General features: G+C 36.3%; 1 protein-coding gene across 2 annotated transcripts; it reads left to right on the forward strand.

The window, feature by feature from the left end:
- Positions 1 to 686: 686 nt before the first annotated feature.
- LOC133678786 (ribonuclease J-like) lies at positions 687 to 10,721 on the forward strand. Of its 2 annotated transcripts, XM_062101277.1 has the most exons (17): positions 687 to 1,023; positions 1,133 to 1,364; positions 1,654 to 1,777; positions 3,662 to 3,718; positions 4,091 to 4,282; positions 4,357 to 4,434; positions 5,252 to 5,434; positions 5,532 to 5,612; positions 5,746 to 5,811; positions 5,890 to 5,982; positions 7,207 to 7,332; positions 7,648 to 7,761; positions 8,254 to 8,349; positions 8,425 to 8,522; positions 8,611 to 9,059; positions 9,468 to 9,940; positions 10,237 to 10,721. In XM_062101277.1, the coding sequence occupies exons 1-17, from the start codon at positions 831 to 833 to the stop codon at positions 10,330 to 10,332; spliced, it is 2,751 nt and encodes a 916-aa protein (XP_061957261.1). In that variant the 5' UTR covers positions 687 to 830; the 3' UTR covers positions 10,333 to 10,721. The 2 variants fall into 2 exon arrangements, with proteins under 2 accessions (XP_061957261.1, XP_061957262.1); XM_062101278.1 differs by lacking the exon at positions 687 to 1,023 and having other exon boundaries at positions 1,222 to 1,364; positions 1,654 to 1,763.
- Positions 10,722 to 17,938: the final 7,217 nt, after the last annotated feature.

Below are 17,938 nucleotides of genomic sequence, written 5' to 3' on the forward strand. Positions count from 1 at the left end.
CAATCCACAACTTTGTCTTCTTGATGAATGATGATCGATCACCAAGCTTGAACATGAAGACTATTCCTCTTGAACGTAAGATCTTTTGATGTGAATGAAGTAAAGTTCCTCAAGTGGTATATATATGTTTTTTTTTTCCTTTTTTTCTTAATCATTTTCAGATGTTTTTAGGAAGATTAAGACCAACTTAAGAAAAAAGACCATACCATTTAGGAAATATTTATCCTTTTCATATCAAAAGGACTCTCACGTTCAAACTGACAAAATGATTGAGTTCTACATTGGTTGTAAGACAAGGAGTGAATTATTCTTTAGTACTTGTATTTGTTCAACATGATCAGCTTAGTCCTTCAAAATAAAAAATCTACAAATTAGTCTCTTGTTGATCGTTATGTCAAGAAGTTAAATTCTTAGAGAAAAACCAACATACATAGTAAGAGTTGATTATTCAAAAAGACAACAGAAGCCAACAACAACAACAGATGTTGAAGGGACCGACATATAGGTTTTCAAGCATGAGAAACCAAGCTGTAACTGTGCTAAAAAAGGAGGGACTAAATCAGCATGATTCGATAAATTTATAGAAGCGTGTGGATGTTGAGGAAGGCACGTGCGAGTGTTTTTCTAGCAATCCAATTTCAAAAAAATAAATTAAAATGATAAGGAAAAGAGGATATTTATTATCTCTCAACCTTACAACAAAAAAAACTATCTGCTGCTCTGCTCCCTCCCTCTCATCAGTAGCTCTATTTCCCGCTCCCTGAAGAGCCTCAACTCAACCGCTGTCTCTACAAAATCTTGGGTTTCAATTCCATAATTTCCTGAAGCAAATGCAGTTAGGGCTTTTGGGAGGTTTTTCTCTCTACTGCACGTCTTCTCGTAAACCTCTCAAAACAACATCACCAAACATGGCTGCCGCTTTCAGTGCTCTCTCCTCCTGTCCGTACACTTTCTTCTGCCGCCCTAGCTCTACCAAGCTTTGCGTTTCCTGCTCTGCTGGCTCCCCTACTACAACTACTACAGGTCTTCTTTCTTTAATTCCATTTCCTTTCTTATTTTATTTTTTGAAATTAAATGTGTAAATACTCACTTCGTTTAATTCTTTATTATTTTTCTGTTAAAATTCATTTAGGCAGTAGAGGAACGAAAGCTCCGCCGCGTAAAAGGACGGGAAGAAAGGAAGGGACAGGGAAAAGTATGGAAGATTCGGTTAAAAGAAAGATGAAGCAGTTTTATGAAGGGCCTGGTGGTCCGCCGCTGCGTATAGTTCCAATTGGTGGTTTGGGTGAGATTGGGATGAATTGTATGCTTGTTGGGAATTATGATCGATATATTTTAATTGATGCCGGTGTTATGTTTCCTGAGTAAGTATTCAGCCGAATTTGGGAGGATAAGTGCTTTCATTTGTGCTTTTTTTGTTCAAAGAATATGCTGATTTCTTAAATGTTTAATTGATTTGGGGATTGAATATGAAAAAATCTTAGTTACATAGGAGTTAGAATAAATCACATTGTTAGTAAGGAAATGTTACTGTGAGAGGAAGTGAAAGTTGCGTTCTTTTTTCCTTTTGAGTGCATTAGGTTAAACACGTGGCTGAAAATTCTGCTTTCTGATGTGTTGACTTTGTTTTGTGTGTGTGACAACATGCTCCAGTTATGACGAGCTTGGAGTTCAAAAGATTATACCTGATACCACATTTATCAGAAGATGGAAACACAAAATTGAAGCAGTTATTATAACACATGGTCATGAAGATCACATTGGTGCGTTGCCTTGGGTAAAGTTTCCTTCGACTTCTTGAAAGCATCATGCTGACCTTGCACTTCCAGATTAAATTACTGTTTATGTGGCCTTTTTAACTGTATCAAATTTTCTGCTGTTGACATTTGTGTTGTAGTTCTTGATAGGGTTTTAGTTGCATAGATAGTTACATTTTTCTGTAGATAAATTAAGGGTGGGCTGAGACACTAATTACAGCTTAGTTGATGTGGCGACTTGCTAAAGGATGCAAAGCTTGTTTGTGTGATTGCCAAGATAGTTAGATGGAAAACGACATGAGATGGGAGGGTTGTTGATACATGAATGGTACCTCTTGACAATTATTCTTATTTTGAAATGGGGAATAACATGAATTTCCATCATTTTTTTCCAAGGGAAGGGGGCTGTCCATTATGCTTCATCCTTTCCGATGATCTTGGTTAAGCCTTCAGATAGGCTGTGCCGAGGATCTTTGATACTTAGCATTTGATGCAATATTTACACAATGAACCCTGGTTGTAGCCTGACTAAGGTTGTCTTTGTACTGTTCCAATGCTAGTTGAAGTAAATCTATAGTATATGATGACATTACTGTGCAATTAGATGAATGTGTTTATCAGTTGAGTACATTCCCTATGACCTCTGCGTTGTATATTCGAGCATGACATGTTGATACGTTGGTATCAGATGTGCCATGGGATTTGTTTACATAATATCCCACATTTTCACTTTTTTTCCTTGCAGTTAAGAAAAGACAATAAGATATCTTTTCCACTGCCTTCTGCATCTCCCTTGTCAAAAGTGTCTATGCTTGATTATTTAGAAGTTTTTCAGCTTCATAGCTCTTGTTTCTTACATCATGTTAATGTCTAAGGTGAAGCCTCTTTTTATTGGGCATAAACTCATGCTTTCCAATTACTCAATAATTAGTAGCAATCATCAATCTAATGGTGATCTGGCTCTTCCAATAATTCTGCAGTAGAAGATGTTCTCAAAATGTTCTTTCAAATGTTTTAATGCAAGGAACTTCACTTAAATAGGAATGGTTGATGTTACATCTGAGTTAATGAACTATTAAAAGATCTCGTCTATATTTAAAGGTTGCCATGCAAGGAATATCTACATGGCTATGGCACATCAGCAACCCAAAGACTAGAGCTAGCACCTGGATCATGGATAGTTGATGTTCACTGATCAATTTTTGTCTGCACTCCCTCGATCAATCATGGGTTGTTGATGATGATGCCATGAATTGTGATGGTGGAGGTGGTGGCAATGAATTGTTTCGATCCACAATTTGATTGGATTTTAATTAAAGGAGGTTAAAAAAAAAGGAACCAATCTGATACTAACATGAATCAAGAAAAAATAAACATTAAAATCATTTAAGGGACATGGAAAGAAGTTACAATATGACCTAGATAGTGTAGATAGATGGTGTCTACGACTACATATTTAGAAGGAAAGAAGCAACATTTTGTTTCTTTTAGAATAGTATTTGGCATGTGTGCTTAAAGTTTCTCGTTAGCAAGATAAAAAACAAAAGTTTGTTATTTTTAGCTAAACGAGCTTGGTTAAAAAACTGAGCCTAAAAACAAAAGTGTGTTATTTTTAGCTAAACGAGCTTGGTTAAAAAACTGAGCCTTTGCAACTTTGGAAACCTGAATTGGATGATCTATTAAAAGCATAAGGGATGTGTGTAGGAAACATGAATCTAAACTTAGTTTAAGGCTTTAACAGTAAGGGGTGTTTGTTGATTTAATATTTATTGCGAAGGTGCAGCTATCCAAGCTGTATCATTTGGTTCAATGCTTAATTGCTGCAAATAATTAATCATGTTTTGATTTAAGCATTTTGCTTTGTGTCTTTTTCACTCTTAATAATTCTCCTACTATCTAAGCAGGTTGTTCCAGCTTTGGATCATAACACTCCAATTTATGCATCATCCTTCACGATGGAGGTACTTTGTTCTGGGTCTTACTTATCCATCTATATGTGCTGACAATAAAACTAAATTTGGTTTACTTAAGCATACTTTCATAAATAATTATGTGCACAAACATGTACTAGAACGCATGTTTCCAGAACTGACGTATCCTACTATTGCTTATGGGGACTAATAAAATAGCTCATAATATATAAATGCTGCCCTTTATTTTTCAGTAGATTGATATTAACCACAGGGTCAAATTTTTTCAATTTCAAGTGACCTTGTAAGATTTTGCACACTTGCATGGCAGCTCTCTAGACCATCTGTTTGTGTTTTATGTGATGACAAGTCGCGTTTTCTAGTTTTGATTCTCTGAGTTCTTCTAAACTGATTTTATGACAGCTCATCAAGAAACGTTTGAAGGAGAATGGGATCTTTGTTCCATCTAGACTTAAGGTGTTTAAAACAAAGAGGAAATTCACAGCTGGACCTTTTGAAATAGAGCCTATCAGGGTGACCCATTCTATTCCTGATTGTTGTGGATTGGTCCTTCGCTGTGCTGATGGTACAATCCTTCACACCGGGGACTGGAAGGTAAGCTTGTCTATATATGTTTTTTTTCCCTCTCTATGATTTTGTAAGCTTCAGAAGAGGTTTATATTGTACAGATTGATGAATCACCATTGGATGGAAAAGTTTTTGATCGTGAAACTTTAGAGGAACTCTCCAAAGAAGGAGTTACATTGGTAAGTCTCCAAGATTATGTAATTTGTTGCCATATTGACATAGTTTTTACATGGGAACTTAATCAGTTTCAGTTTGTGGAAGAGGTAGTGGTTTTTGTGGGACCTACATATGAAAATATGCCTTCTGAGTGTATGTGACTGGGAATGAAGAGAAGCTGTGTTGTAAATTGTGTCATGTCTTTCATGATATAATGCTATGACAGTTTTGGCCTTTGTTTTGGAATGCTTTAGAAATATGCTTCTCTTGAAGAGTGGCTTCTTCAGAAAAGGTCAATGTTTAAGACTTAATGGAGATGATATGAATTACAATTGCATGTTCGACATTTTACATCCTAATATGCGCTCCTTGAGATGTGGATAAAGGAGTTTGTTAGGTAGAATTGAGGAAAATAGGTTAATGTGGAAAAAGTTATCACTTGCAACATCTTGATGGTGAGCACAAATTTTATGCTGGAAAAAAAATTGAAGGAGCAAAATCACTGTGACATGTTAGTGGACCAGTTGCTTTAGCCATTATATTACCAGTTGCTTTAGCCATTATATTTAAGCTCAGACACTATGATTTGTTTTGTACAAATTATTTTTGTAACTACAGTTCTGAGGTTGACCATTTGTATCTGATATTTATTCTTTTGGTATTCATTTGAGTTTATTGTGTTATTTTCTCTTTTTTTTATAAATTTTGATTTGCATGTCTATGATGATGATTTTACACCTTTGATTCCTTCATTAATGTGTTGTGAATTAATTTCTTTGCTAAAGCTGCCCTTAAAGGGCAGAGCAACTTGAGGTTTTAATGATGCAAACCTCTGTTCAGATGATGAGTGACTCAACAAATGTACTGTCACCTGGAAGGACAATTAGTGAAAGTGTGGTAGCTGATGCATTATTGAGACGTATTTCAGCTGCTAAAGGAAGGATTATCACTACTCAATTTGCATCAAATATACACCGCCTAGGAAGTGTGAAAGCTGCCGCTGATTTGACTGGTAGAAAGTTGGTATGATTTTCTAATTTCTCATTTCCTCTTAGAACTATCACCTTGGTCTTCCAAAGGAATTTGACTCACAGTTTTGATTTTTTAATCATTGTATCAGGTCTTTGTTGGCATGTCATTGAGGACATATTTGGATGCAGCATGGAAGGATGGAAAGGCACCAATTGATCCGTCCTCTCTAGTAATGTTTTTGCATAAGTTATTCATCTGATGTTTTTCTGAGAGTTTTAGATTTCCAGTGATATCTTCCATCTTCCATCTTGCTCTTGTAGACCTCTTGACAACTTCCTCTTAACAATTCCAAAATTATATAGGTTAAAGTGGAAGATATTGATTCTTATGCCCCTAAGGATCTGCTAATTGTCACAACTGGATCACAAGTAAGTTGATCCAGCTGCCTGATTCCATTTCTGTTGCATCAATTAGCTGGTATGTGACTGTGCATGCTGTTGTGTCAGGCAGAGCCGCGTGCAGCTCTCAATCTTGCATCATATGGAAGTAGTCATGCCTTCAAACTGAACAAGGAAGATGTTATTCTTTATTCAGCTAAGGTATTATGATATAATATGCTTGGATTCTTCTTAAAATGAACTCACAAGTCGATTTCTGACTTTTGGTTAATGATTCAAGCATTCATTCTTTTTAATCTTTTTTTTTTCTTATTTCAAACTCCCCTTCAGTAATCTCAGTATGCTAAGATCATGTAGTTGGATGCAATTTATGTTTTTCTACAAGGTGTAGAATAAACCAAGATGTTTTGTTAATGAGTCAATCTTGTAGAACTCAGACTTGTTGTTAGCGAGTCCATCTTATAGAACTCAGTTTCCTTTCTTTCTTTCTTTTTGGTACAAAAAGAGGCTTAAGAGCCCAAGAACAAGACTAAAGGACTAACTAGGACACATTCTAAGAGTGGCTGAACCACAATAGTCCGCCCAAAGCAAATCTACTAGCCCTGGAGGAGAAACACTGAAAAAGCCGAGCCCTAGTTCCCCACTAGCTCCTACATTTGCTAACCAATCAGCCCATATATTACTCTCTATATATGTATTTTTATTATCACATTCCAATTTCTATTCAAAATTTCTTCTATTTGTGCCAAGAGAATGGAGCTAGGATCATCTCTGGACTGATATTGAAGAATTACATGTTGAACCACTGTTGAATCAACTTCCAGGATAACATTCAATCCCATCCAAGCTATGTTAAGGCCAACCTTAACTCCCCGAAGTTCTGCTGTTACAAAATTGCAAAAACCCACCTTGTATGTGAATGGGGCTAACTATCTTCCCATCCAATCTCATAACAATCCTCCTGCACCAGCAAGCCCAGGATTTCCTTTACCCACTCCCTCTGTATTTAATTTAAGGTTTTCTTGATATCTATTATTGTGCATGTTATTTATATGTTAGGGAGTACCAAAAATGCTTCATAACCTGATGGAGATTTTGTAAGAGAATTGTTATATGATAGAAGATGGCCAGCAATGGTGCTCCATCTTGTTCTCATTTCTCTCCTCTTCTTTCTTTTTTTCAAGAAATGATGATTGCATTTGATTGGTCACATGTGTATAGTGAATTTGAACTATTATATTAGGCAGACTTTTGATTTTGTGCTCAACTATTTATGATAGTCCTCTATCTTATAATATTACTGCCACAGGTTTATTAATGTCTGATGCTTAGACATGTGGTCATAATGCTAATCAATTTTGTATTTTCTTGCTGAAAGGACTTCCAATTAGTAGATATGTTCTCAGTTTATATTTCATTTTTCAGGTGATCCCTGGTAACGAATCTAGGGTAATGAAAATGATGAACCGCATATCAGAGATTGGGTCAACTATTGTAATGGGTAAAAATGAGCTACTTCACACGTCTGGCCATGGGTATCGCGGAGAACTGGTGAGATCTCATATGCCACTACTCTGGATCTCACTAAGTTATATTACTTAGTTATAATGTTTATATATCTTGTACTCCTCCATGTTATGCTTTTTGTGTCAATAGTGGAAAGAGAAGCATCTTCACATACTGACTCATTGTATGAAGGTTATTCCTTGTTATTCCGTTGACCTTTTTATTGTGTCATTGTTAGACGGAGAAACATGTAGAACTGGATGCCTTGAATATTAATTGCTTGTTATTATCAATACTATAATTGTTGTTATTTTTTCAACTTTTAGGAAAAATCATCTAACGTTGATTCCATTTCTTCAGGAGGAAGTGCTTAAAATTGTGAAGCCGCAACATTTTCTTCCCATACACGGAGAACTTCTGTTTTTGAAAGAACATGAATTGCTTGGGAAATCAACTGGCATTCAACACACTACTGTGAGTTAGTCTTTACACTCTTATGGTAATTAGTATGCATAAGGTGATCTTAAAGTTTGTTATGTTTGCCAAAATTTGATGCATTTAGTGAGAGCATAGAATCTTTCAGAATAGAACAATAAGGCTCTCCGGCCTCTCTATGTATATGGACAACTGATTCTCATTTCATTTCTTCTTTCTCATTTACTTTATTAATTATATGAATTCAGCTGATTTCCATGTAAATGAGAATGGTCAATTCTTGGGATGTACTGTCCATAATGCCCAAGCCCACTGAAAAAAAAGTGTTTTTTTCAGGTGCAGTGTTGCATGGTTAATCTTGAAAAAAGACTCATATGTCGAATTGCATTGGTTAATGATGTGCATATGATGGATTTATTGTATACATGACATTAGATGCATTCTTGTTATGTTGTTTTTCTTTCAAATTCTTTGAGTTGCATATAATGTTATGGCATGGTAAAAGTTACAAGTGGTCTACAAATCTGTCAGGTTATAAAGAACGGAGAGATGCTTGGGGTTTCTCACTTGAGGAACAGAAGAGTTCTATCCAATGGTTTTGTCTCCCTTGGGAAGGAAAATTTGCAGGTTGGTAATACTGATTGTTTTATTATGGGAATTTAATTGAGGTACATTTTCGTAAAATCTGGTCTGATATTGCAGTTGATGTATAACGATGGGGATAAAGCCTTTGGCACATCAACTGAGCTTTGCATTGATGAGAGACTAAAAATTGCAACAGATGGTATTGTAGTGGTCAGGTAGCTCTAGCAGATTCTGAAATAACATGTTGAATTTTCTTTGTGACACTTGTTACTGTAATGATTTCTTAACATTTCTGCGGTACAGCATGGAAATTTTACGCCCTCAAAATCTAGATGGTGAAGTTGAAAAAAGCTTAAAAGGAAAAATAAAAATCACAACACGCTGTCTGTGGCTTGACAAAGGGAAGCTTTTAGATGCACTCCACAAAGCTGCTCATGCTGCACTTTCAAGCTGTCCGGTGAACTGTCCTTTAACTCACATGGAAAGAACAGTGTCTGAGATGTTGAGGAAGATGGTAAGGAAGTATAGTGGTAAAAGACCTGAAGTCATTGCCATTGCTGTGGAAAACCCAGCATCAGTTCTTTCTGATGAACTCAATGCAAGGTTATCTGGCAATTCTCATGTTGGCTTTGGGATATCGGCATTGAGAAAAATTGTCGATGGGCATCCAAAAGGAAATCAGGTGGACAGGAAGCAACCTGATGGAAATGGTTATGCACATTTAGAGAAAACATCACCTCAAAATCTGAAAGGTCCACAAATCTCCGCATCTCTGTGTTTTAATTGAGTGTGTTTTTGTGTGCGTGTGCGTGTGCTTGTATGTGGTTAAGTTGGTGGGTGGTAGCCATTTTCTGACTGCCTGTGGATGAGACATGTGAAAAAACATATGCCACCACTAAACTCACATCTTTAGGTTAGCTGATTTTTGCTTTGTCTTATGCCAATCATCAGTAAATGACTGATATATTAAAAAATTAACAATAATGAAGGAGAGTTTCCATTGGAAAGGCCTTGTGCTAGCAACTCAGCATGCATAGAAATTGCTTTTTTGACCTTTGCTTAATGTCGACATTCTTGAAAGCAGTAGTACCTTTCTAAAGCTTGGGATTTTTAAATCAGTATACTCAGTATTCTTTTTTTCCCACCATTTAATCATGCAGTTGATGGTATTGAATTTGAAAGAGAGCTACCTGAGGAAGAGGGCACCACTTCAAGGTCAAACTTAGCTGAAGGACATTCCTCTGACTCTGAAGATCAAGATGATTTCCAGAAATCATCTGTTCCTTCATCCTCTCCAGTCAATGAATTAGTAAAAAGTGATGAAAGTTTGGTTCCACCAGGGGAACAGATGAATAAGTTCAAGGAAGATGTTGTGGACAGTAGTGATGATGACTCGTTGGAAAATGAAAATTCTAGACTGAAGCGTTCCAAATCTGTTAAACGGAACAAATGGAAACCTGAGGAGGTTAAGAGTCTTATAAAAATGCGTGGGGAATTACATAGTAGATTTCAAGTTGTAAGAGGTAGAATGGCTCTGTGGGAAGAGATATCTACTAACTTAATGGCTGATGGGATCAATCGCAGTCCAGGACAGTGCAAATCTTTATGGACATCTCTGGTTCAGAAATATGAGGTTTGTTCCTCCACTTCTCACAATTAAATTTTGGTATTGCATTTTGATTTCTGTTTCTTATTATGAAGAAGCTCGTATAATTGCATGTGAATACTAGTGTGTGCTGCTACTGTTTTTGCCACAAGTCAAATGTTTTCCTGGACATTCTTTTGTACAATTCTTACTCCAGTGGCAAATAATTATCGAAATCCAGATCACTGTAGGGGTGCCATCTGAGTTTTTAGTGAGGTCATCTGTTGCCATCCCATCCTATCTATATAGTGTTGCATAGTAACAACCATTGCTAAAATGAACAGGAAAGCAAGAACGGGAAGAAAGGGAAAAAAGCTTGGCCCTATTTTGAAGACATGGATAATATTTTATCTGATTCCGAGACAATGGCAACAAAATGATAGGAAGAAGGGGGGAACAGTGCTTTGAGTTTTTTGGAAGACCTGTCCCAAGCCTCATGTTTAATTGAAGCTGCAGTGGTCTACTAGAATAATCACTGTCAGGGACTTGCAGTTAAATTACAAACAGGAAATCAGACTTTTTTGAAGACACATGATCGATGTGCGAACTATTTGATCTCAGAGACCTGCGACGACAAACAAGAAATGAAATGGTTTTGTAGCCACAAGCTCCTCCAAAATTGGTCAGCATATATACTAGAGATAGGGATTGTGATATATCTGGCTTGGAGTACGTTTAGCATTTGTAAGCGTTGCTGTAACTCAACTGTTAGTTTGCTGTCTTTTTGTCAGTTGCTTTGCATTCAATCGAAAGGATTTAGCTTCGTCTACTTCTTTTCTTTCTTCTTGAATTTTTCCCTTCCGAAAGTTGAGCAATAATATATTGATGCGCAAATTAATGGCTAACCTAATAGGTTGAAAACTGAGTGATGTCTGTTTCCATGCCAAAATGTTCGGGGGAAAAAATAATCCAAATCCCTCAACGAGGATGGATGGTTAATTTTTGACTATGCAAATTTAGATATAGAAATTTTTTTGGATGAACAGGATTAATTTATTAGGCAAGGGACAAATAAGAAGCATGATTATAAACCATCAATTAGTATGCCGAGTTGCAAGTAACCTTTCCATGGAAATTATTAGTCCCTGAAATAGCTTACAACTTCCGTGGTTTCCTCCCTCTCCTCAAAACCCTACCACATTTCAGGTCTATATAACAAGCATCCTTCCAAATCTACCTACCTCTTCATCTTTGTTTTGTGCTGCAGTGTTTCTCTATCCATCTGTCCTAGAGGGAACATCTGCAAAGATTCTCTGTATAAGCCAAAATGGCACGCAAACTCATTGTTCTTGCTCTTGTCTTTGTTGCCATTTTTGGGTTGGCTGCAGCCGCAGGACCTGCTCCTTCCACAACTTACCTGCCTCCAGCTGAGGCGCCTTTAAGCCATGATTTTATCGGTACTAATGACGGTGATGCGGCTGCTGCACCTTCTGCTGATGGTAGCACTGTTGTTCCAGGACCAATGGGTAGTACTACAGTGGCTGGGGGTCCTGCTTCTGAAAAAGATGGTGCCGCTACCCTCAAGTTCTCTGCCATTGTTGGAGCTGCCGCTGTCGCTGGCTACTTCTTCTTCTAAGCTAGTTAACCATAAATCTATATAATCCCTCGTCCAAGCTTTCTGGACTTGACATGAAAAGTATTAGCTTGAGGAGGTTATAAGAAGACGATTAAAATGCGAAGTAGGAATTTTACAGAGGGTTTCGAGTTGTAAGAGGAGAGAGAATAAAATGAAGTCCAGGGTAGGGAAAATCTTTGTCAGAAAATCAGAAATTAGATTTTCTTTCTCTACTTCAATACTTGAAATCGCGGGTTGCCCTTTGAAGCCATACTTGTTTTCCTCTAGTTTCTCCAACACGATGATCTGAGATAGACATTTCATTATTAACAACCACAAATGATTAACGTCGAATCAAAATCCAGATCCATTATATGTGTGTGATCCATTTCTTGTTTTGATTAGAACATAATATTGCTAGTGCTTCAATATCATATATTAATTGCTAGTAAACAAGAAGGGAAGAAAGACGAAATTAAATTTTTTTCATATTATCTTTAACATGGAAGGTTTTTGTTAAATCTTTAAAGGTGTAGGCGTATGTGATATTTCGTAAGGAAGGTTTTTTTTATGATTAATCAAAGATAAGAAGAAAGTTGATTGCAAGCCAAACACAGCCTTCAAATTTATGAACAGGAATGCTGTTTAATCCTACATTTTGTATCATAATTCAAGAAGTAATCACATATCTGTCATTTTCTTGCAACACAAGTTAATCTCTCCTTTTGGTACTCATGTTCATCTTAAATACTCTAACACGGTTAAGGCTGGAGAGTTTGAAGTTGTTTTTCGCCACCTCGACGAAAATGGTGGCAGGTAGGTTTCACCATCTGAGCTAGGTTGTCGTCTGGGTTTGATAGGAGGAGAGTTGATCTTGAGGGAGGCAAAACTTGCTGAGGAGTCATTGGACTCGGACGGAGATGGGTTGTTGGCATTGGAGGATCTTGTTGGACTAATGGAAGCGGGAGGAGGAGAAGAGAAGTTGCATGATTTGAGAGAGGCTTTTAGCTTAGACCAGACTTGGGACCTGTGGTACACTGCAGGCTATTAGTTTTTTTAAATATATAATATGAATGTTTAGGTGATGATAGTACTAATAAAGAAGCACGAAAAAATCGATGCTCAAGTAATTAACTTGATTGAATCCCGTAAAATTAATAATGTAATAATTTGATAGAAAATGATAGTAGAAGAATCATATAAAAAATATTTGATAACAATTAACTAAAATAAACAAGTTGTCAATATCATATTTGAAATAAATAAAAAATATATATATTAAAAACTCATTGATTTTCTCTTTCTATTGGGAATAATATTCACCATCTAAAAACTTTGTTGAAACAATTCAAATCCCACTATAAATAAATGCATGACGAGATTACAAAAACCTGTGTAGGTCGCTAGAGCAACACTGCTTAAAAAAAAAAAACAAAAAAAGTGATTATCTTTCTATAATTAACAAATCAATTAACTCAAGAATTAAATTTATTTATAAAAATAAACATAATAAATAAAATAAATAAAAAGACCTGAAAAAACCAGTCAAATAAAAAACAAAAAATAAAACAAAGTACATAAAAAATTTAAAAAAAAAAACAGAACCCAATCTTCAATTAAATAAACACTGAAAATAAAATTAAAAAAAACAATAACTTCAAAAAATATTAAATAAAATAAATAAACCCAGAGTGACTCTTTAAAACTAGGTTAATTTTAAAACCTAGAACCTGTATAATCCTAGACAATAACTTTAACTAACAAGCTAAAATCCAAACAAACTAAATCCTCTGGGCTGGGTCCTTTCCTCTGTTTCGATGTAAACTTTGGGCGTATAAGTAGGAAAAGAACATGTAAACTTTCTGTAGTTTCGATGTATTCATGATGTCTCTATCTTGATTTTGGAATGCAAGCCAGAATGCAAACTGTTGTCTGGCAATCGGCATTACCAATGCACTTGCTACTTCTACGACCTTTTGTTCTGTTCTTAACTTCTTGTTCTTGTTTTTTCGAGGTGTACTCTTCTTTCTTCCAAATCAACCTAAAAGCCAACTTGCATTTCCTCTTCTTCCTTTTCTCCTCCTCTTGTGAAATTTTAGAATAAAAAAAATAATAATTGAAACATGGTGAAGAAAGGGCCTTATCTATAGAAATGGATTGCAGTGTTTCAGTTAGCAAATCACCAAACTCATCAACGAAAATCAATACAGACAAGGTTTCCACTTTCCATGCCATCTTCTAAGGAAAGTCCTGCGGATGCAGATAATCGTACCAATAGCTGGTTGGATTCCAACCAATCTTTCGTGGTGCCACCAGTGGTAAACTCGAAAGACATCAGCATTTCAGTCAAGGAAACACTAAATTCATCTATGACTATTAGCAATGAAACAAACAACATTTCTTTTCCATCTTTTTCTGAGGAAATTCCTGTCATTGCAGGTAATACAATTTCCAATAGCAGCTTGGATTCTGATCAGTCTACCACAGCTATGCCTGTGACAAATTCACAGTCCACTGGTGTTTCAGTCAATAAAATTTTGAATTCAGCTATGACAAATGAAATAGACAACGTTTCTATGCTATCTTTTTCTCAGGAAACTCCTGCCAAATCAGATAAGCCTGCCATAAACAGCTTGGATCCTGATCTGTCTTCCATGGATCCGCTAGTGACCAATTCCCAAGACACCGATTCAATCAATGAAACACTGTATTCATCTTCGAGTAATGAAAAGGACAAGGTTTGTATGCTATCTTCTTCAGGTGGTCCTGTCGATACTGATAATCCTATCACCAAGAACAGTTCAGAGTCTGATCAGTCTTTGTTAGCACCACCACCTTCAACAAATTCCCAAGACATCAGTGTTTCGGTCAATGAAACACTAAATTCAGCCATGAGTAATGGAACAGCCAAACTATCAATGCCATCTTCTTCTGAGGAAAGTCTGGTCACTGCAGATGATCGATTAGTTGAAAAATTAAAGCTTGGATGCTGATCAGTTTTTCATGGTGCTTCCCGAGAGGAAGTCCCAAGACATCGGTATTTCAGTCAGTGAAACATCGAACTCATCAAGTAATGAAACAGACAAGGTTTCCAATCCACCTTATTCCACGTAATGTCCTGTCATTGCAGATAATCCAATTGAAAAAAACAGTTCGGATTCTGATCAGTCTTTAACTGCACCACCAGTGGCAAAATCCCAGGATACAGGTATGATTGGTTAATTTCTTCTGCTCCTTGCATCAATTATTCTCGCACAGTTTCCGAAGACATTTAATCAGAATTATGAAGTAAAATGTTCAGATTTTATCATAATTTTGTGAAAATGTCCCAGGCAAAAGGTCTGTATAATATAGACCTGCGGGTACTGGAAACAGAAATCTATAGATGTTGACTACCTTGTGTTTCCTACGTTCTTGACAATTCCATGTTGCATTTCACAATTCTAGCTTTGCAAGCTTCTTATATACGTAAAATGTAAATCATCGTTGCATTTTATATGCAGTTAGCGAAGAGAACTTCTATGATTGTCAAGCCTGGCTAGGATCAGACTCTGATGATGATTTCTTTAGTGTCAGAAACAGTAAGATACATTTCCTCTGCCTTAATTTCTTCACATTTCTTTCTTGTCTTGTGCAAATGAGTTGAAGCATGCATAAAGAATTTCAAGTTCAATGACCTATACAGCACACTGCAGAAGCTCGTTAAGGATGAGGTTTTATGATCCTATGCCTTGTCTGTTCCTTGCGGTTCTCTCTCTTATGACACAAGAGACGCTACAGCCAGAGAAAACACATCAATCACCCAAAAAGAATTGCAGGTTTTTAGCGATTTTCTGGGTTTTGAAAATCCTTTGATTTGTTGTTTTTAATATTCAGACTATATACAAAATTAGTTTGCTGTCTTTTTGTCAGTTGCTTTGCATTCAATCGAAAGGATTTAGCTTCGTCTACTTCTTTTCTTTCTTCTTGAATTTTTCCCATCCGAAAGTTAAGCAATAATATATTGATGCACAAACTAATGGCTAACCTAATAGGTTGAAAACTGAGTGATGTCTGTTTCCATGCCAAAATGTTTGGGGAAAAAAAATTCCAAATCCCTCAACGAGGATGGATGGTTAATTTTTGACTATGCAAATGTAGATATAGAAAATGTTTTGGGTGAGCAGTATTAATTCATTAGGCAAGGAACAAATAAGAAGCATGATTATAAACCATCAATTAGTATGCCGAGTTGCAAGTAACCTTTCCATGGAAATTATTAGTCCCTGAAATAGCTTACAACTTCCGTGGTTTCCTCCCTCTCCTCAAAACCCTACCACATTTCAGGTCTATATAACAAGCATCCTTCCAAATCCATCTACCTCTTCATCTTTGTTTTGTCCTGCAGTGTTTCTCTATCCATCTGTCCTAGAGGGAACATCTGCAAAGATTCTCTGTCGAAGCGAAAATGGCACGCAAACTCATTGTTCTTGCTCTTGTCTTTGTTGCCATTTTTGGGTTGGCTGCAGCCGCAGGACCTGCTCCTTCCACAACTTACCTGCCTCCAGCTGAGGCGCCTTTAAGCCATGATTTTATCGGTACTAATGACGGTGATGCGGCTGCTGCACCTTCTGCTGATGGTAGCACTGTTGTTCCAGGACCAATGGGTAGTACTACAGTGGCTGGGGGTCCTGCTTCTGAAAAAGATGGTGCCGCTACCCTCAAGTTCTCTGCCATTGTTGGAGCTGCCGCTGTCGCTGGCTACTTCTTCTTCTAAGCTAGTTAACCAGAAATCTATATAATCCCTCGTCCAAGCTTTCTGGACTTGACATGAAAAGTACTAGCTTGAGGAGGTTATAAGAAGACGATTGAAATACGAAGTAGGAATTCTACAGAGGGTTTCGAGTTGTAGGAGGAGAGAGAATAAAATGAAGTCCAGGGTAGGGAAAATCTTTGTCATAGACTCAGAAATTAGATTTTCTCTCTTCTTCAATACTTGAATTCACGTCAGTCTATTTGTACATTTCTTTTCTCTTTTGCAAGAGTTGCACTTATGTATTCCACAAGCTTCTTCCTCTGCTGATGGAAATGGTCATTCCGAAGACCTTGTAAGCCAAACAAAGCCTTCAAATTTATGAACAGGAATGCTGTTTAATCCTACATTTTGTATCATAATTCAAGAAGTTATCGCTTATCTGTCATTTTCTTGCAACACAAGTTAATCTCTCCTTTTGGTACTCATGTTCATCTTAAATACTCTAACACGGTTAAGGCTGGAGAGTTTGAAGTTGTTTTTCTCCACCTTGACGAAAATGGTGGCAGGTAGGTTTCACCATCTGAGCTAGGTTGTCGTCTGGGTTTGATAGGAGGAGAGTTGATCTTGAGAGAGGCAAAACTTGCTGAGGAGTCATTGGACTCGGACGGAGATGGGTTGTTGGCATTGGAGGATCTTGTTGGACTAATGGAAGCGGGAGGAGGAGAAGAGAAGTTGCATGATTTGAGAGAGGCTTTTAGCTTGGATCAGACTTCTAACCCGTGCTACACTGCGGCCTATCAGTTATTTTTAAATATATAAAATAAATGTTTAGGCAACGATAATATTTATGAAGAAACAAAAAAAAATCAATGCTCAAGTAATTAACTTGATTAAATCTAATAAAATCATAATAATATGGCAGAAGAACCATACAAAAAAATATTTGATAACAATTAACTAAAACAAATAAATTATTAATATTATACTCGAAATGAGAAGAAAGAAAAAAAATATTAAAAACTCATCGTTTTTCCACTATAGATAATGTCCACCACTAAAAGACTTTGCTGAGACAATTCAAACCTCACTGCAAAAGATTGCATAAGGACATTAAAACAAATCAAATGGGTTGCTAGAGCAACACCGCAGGAAAAAAAAAAAGTGATTATCTTCCTATAATCAACAAATCAATTAATTCAAGAATTAAATTTATCTATAAAAATAAACTTAATAAAACATAATAAATAAAAAGACTTGAGAGAACACAATCAAATAAAAAACAAAGGATAAAACAAAATACATAAAAAATTAAAATAAACAGAGTTCAATCTCCAATTAAATAAACACCGAAAGATAAAACTAAAAAAATATTAGCTTTAAAAAATATAAAATAAAATAAATAAAAGCTGAATAAATCCTCTAAAATTGAATTAATTTTTAAAACTTGCAACCTATAAAATCCTAGACAGAAGCTTGAGCTGTTTCACATGAAGTTAAAATGCTGAGTCATTTCCTCTGTTTCGTTGTAAACTTTGGACGTATAAGTAGGAAAAGAACATGTAAACTGTCACGACCCGAATCCTGGATCCATGACTGGCACATAGGCAAGGTTTCCCTCCAAGGTTTCATACATATGCGAACCCAAACTTACACACAAACTTATCCTTCAAAACTCAATCAGAGTTTAACGCAGTAC

Source organism: Populus nigra, chromosome 18 (genome assembly GCF_951802175.1).
Source record: "Populus nigra chromosome 18, ddPopNigr1.1, whole genome shotgun sequence".
NCBI lineage: Eukaryota > Viridiplantae > Streptophyta > Magnoliopsida > Malpighiales > Salicaceae > Populus > Populus nigra.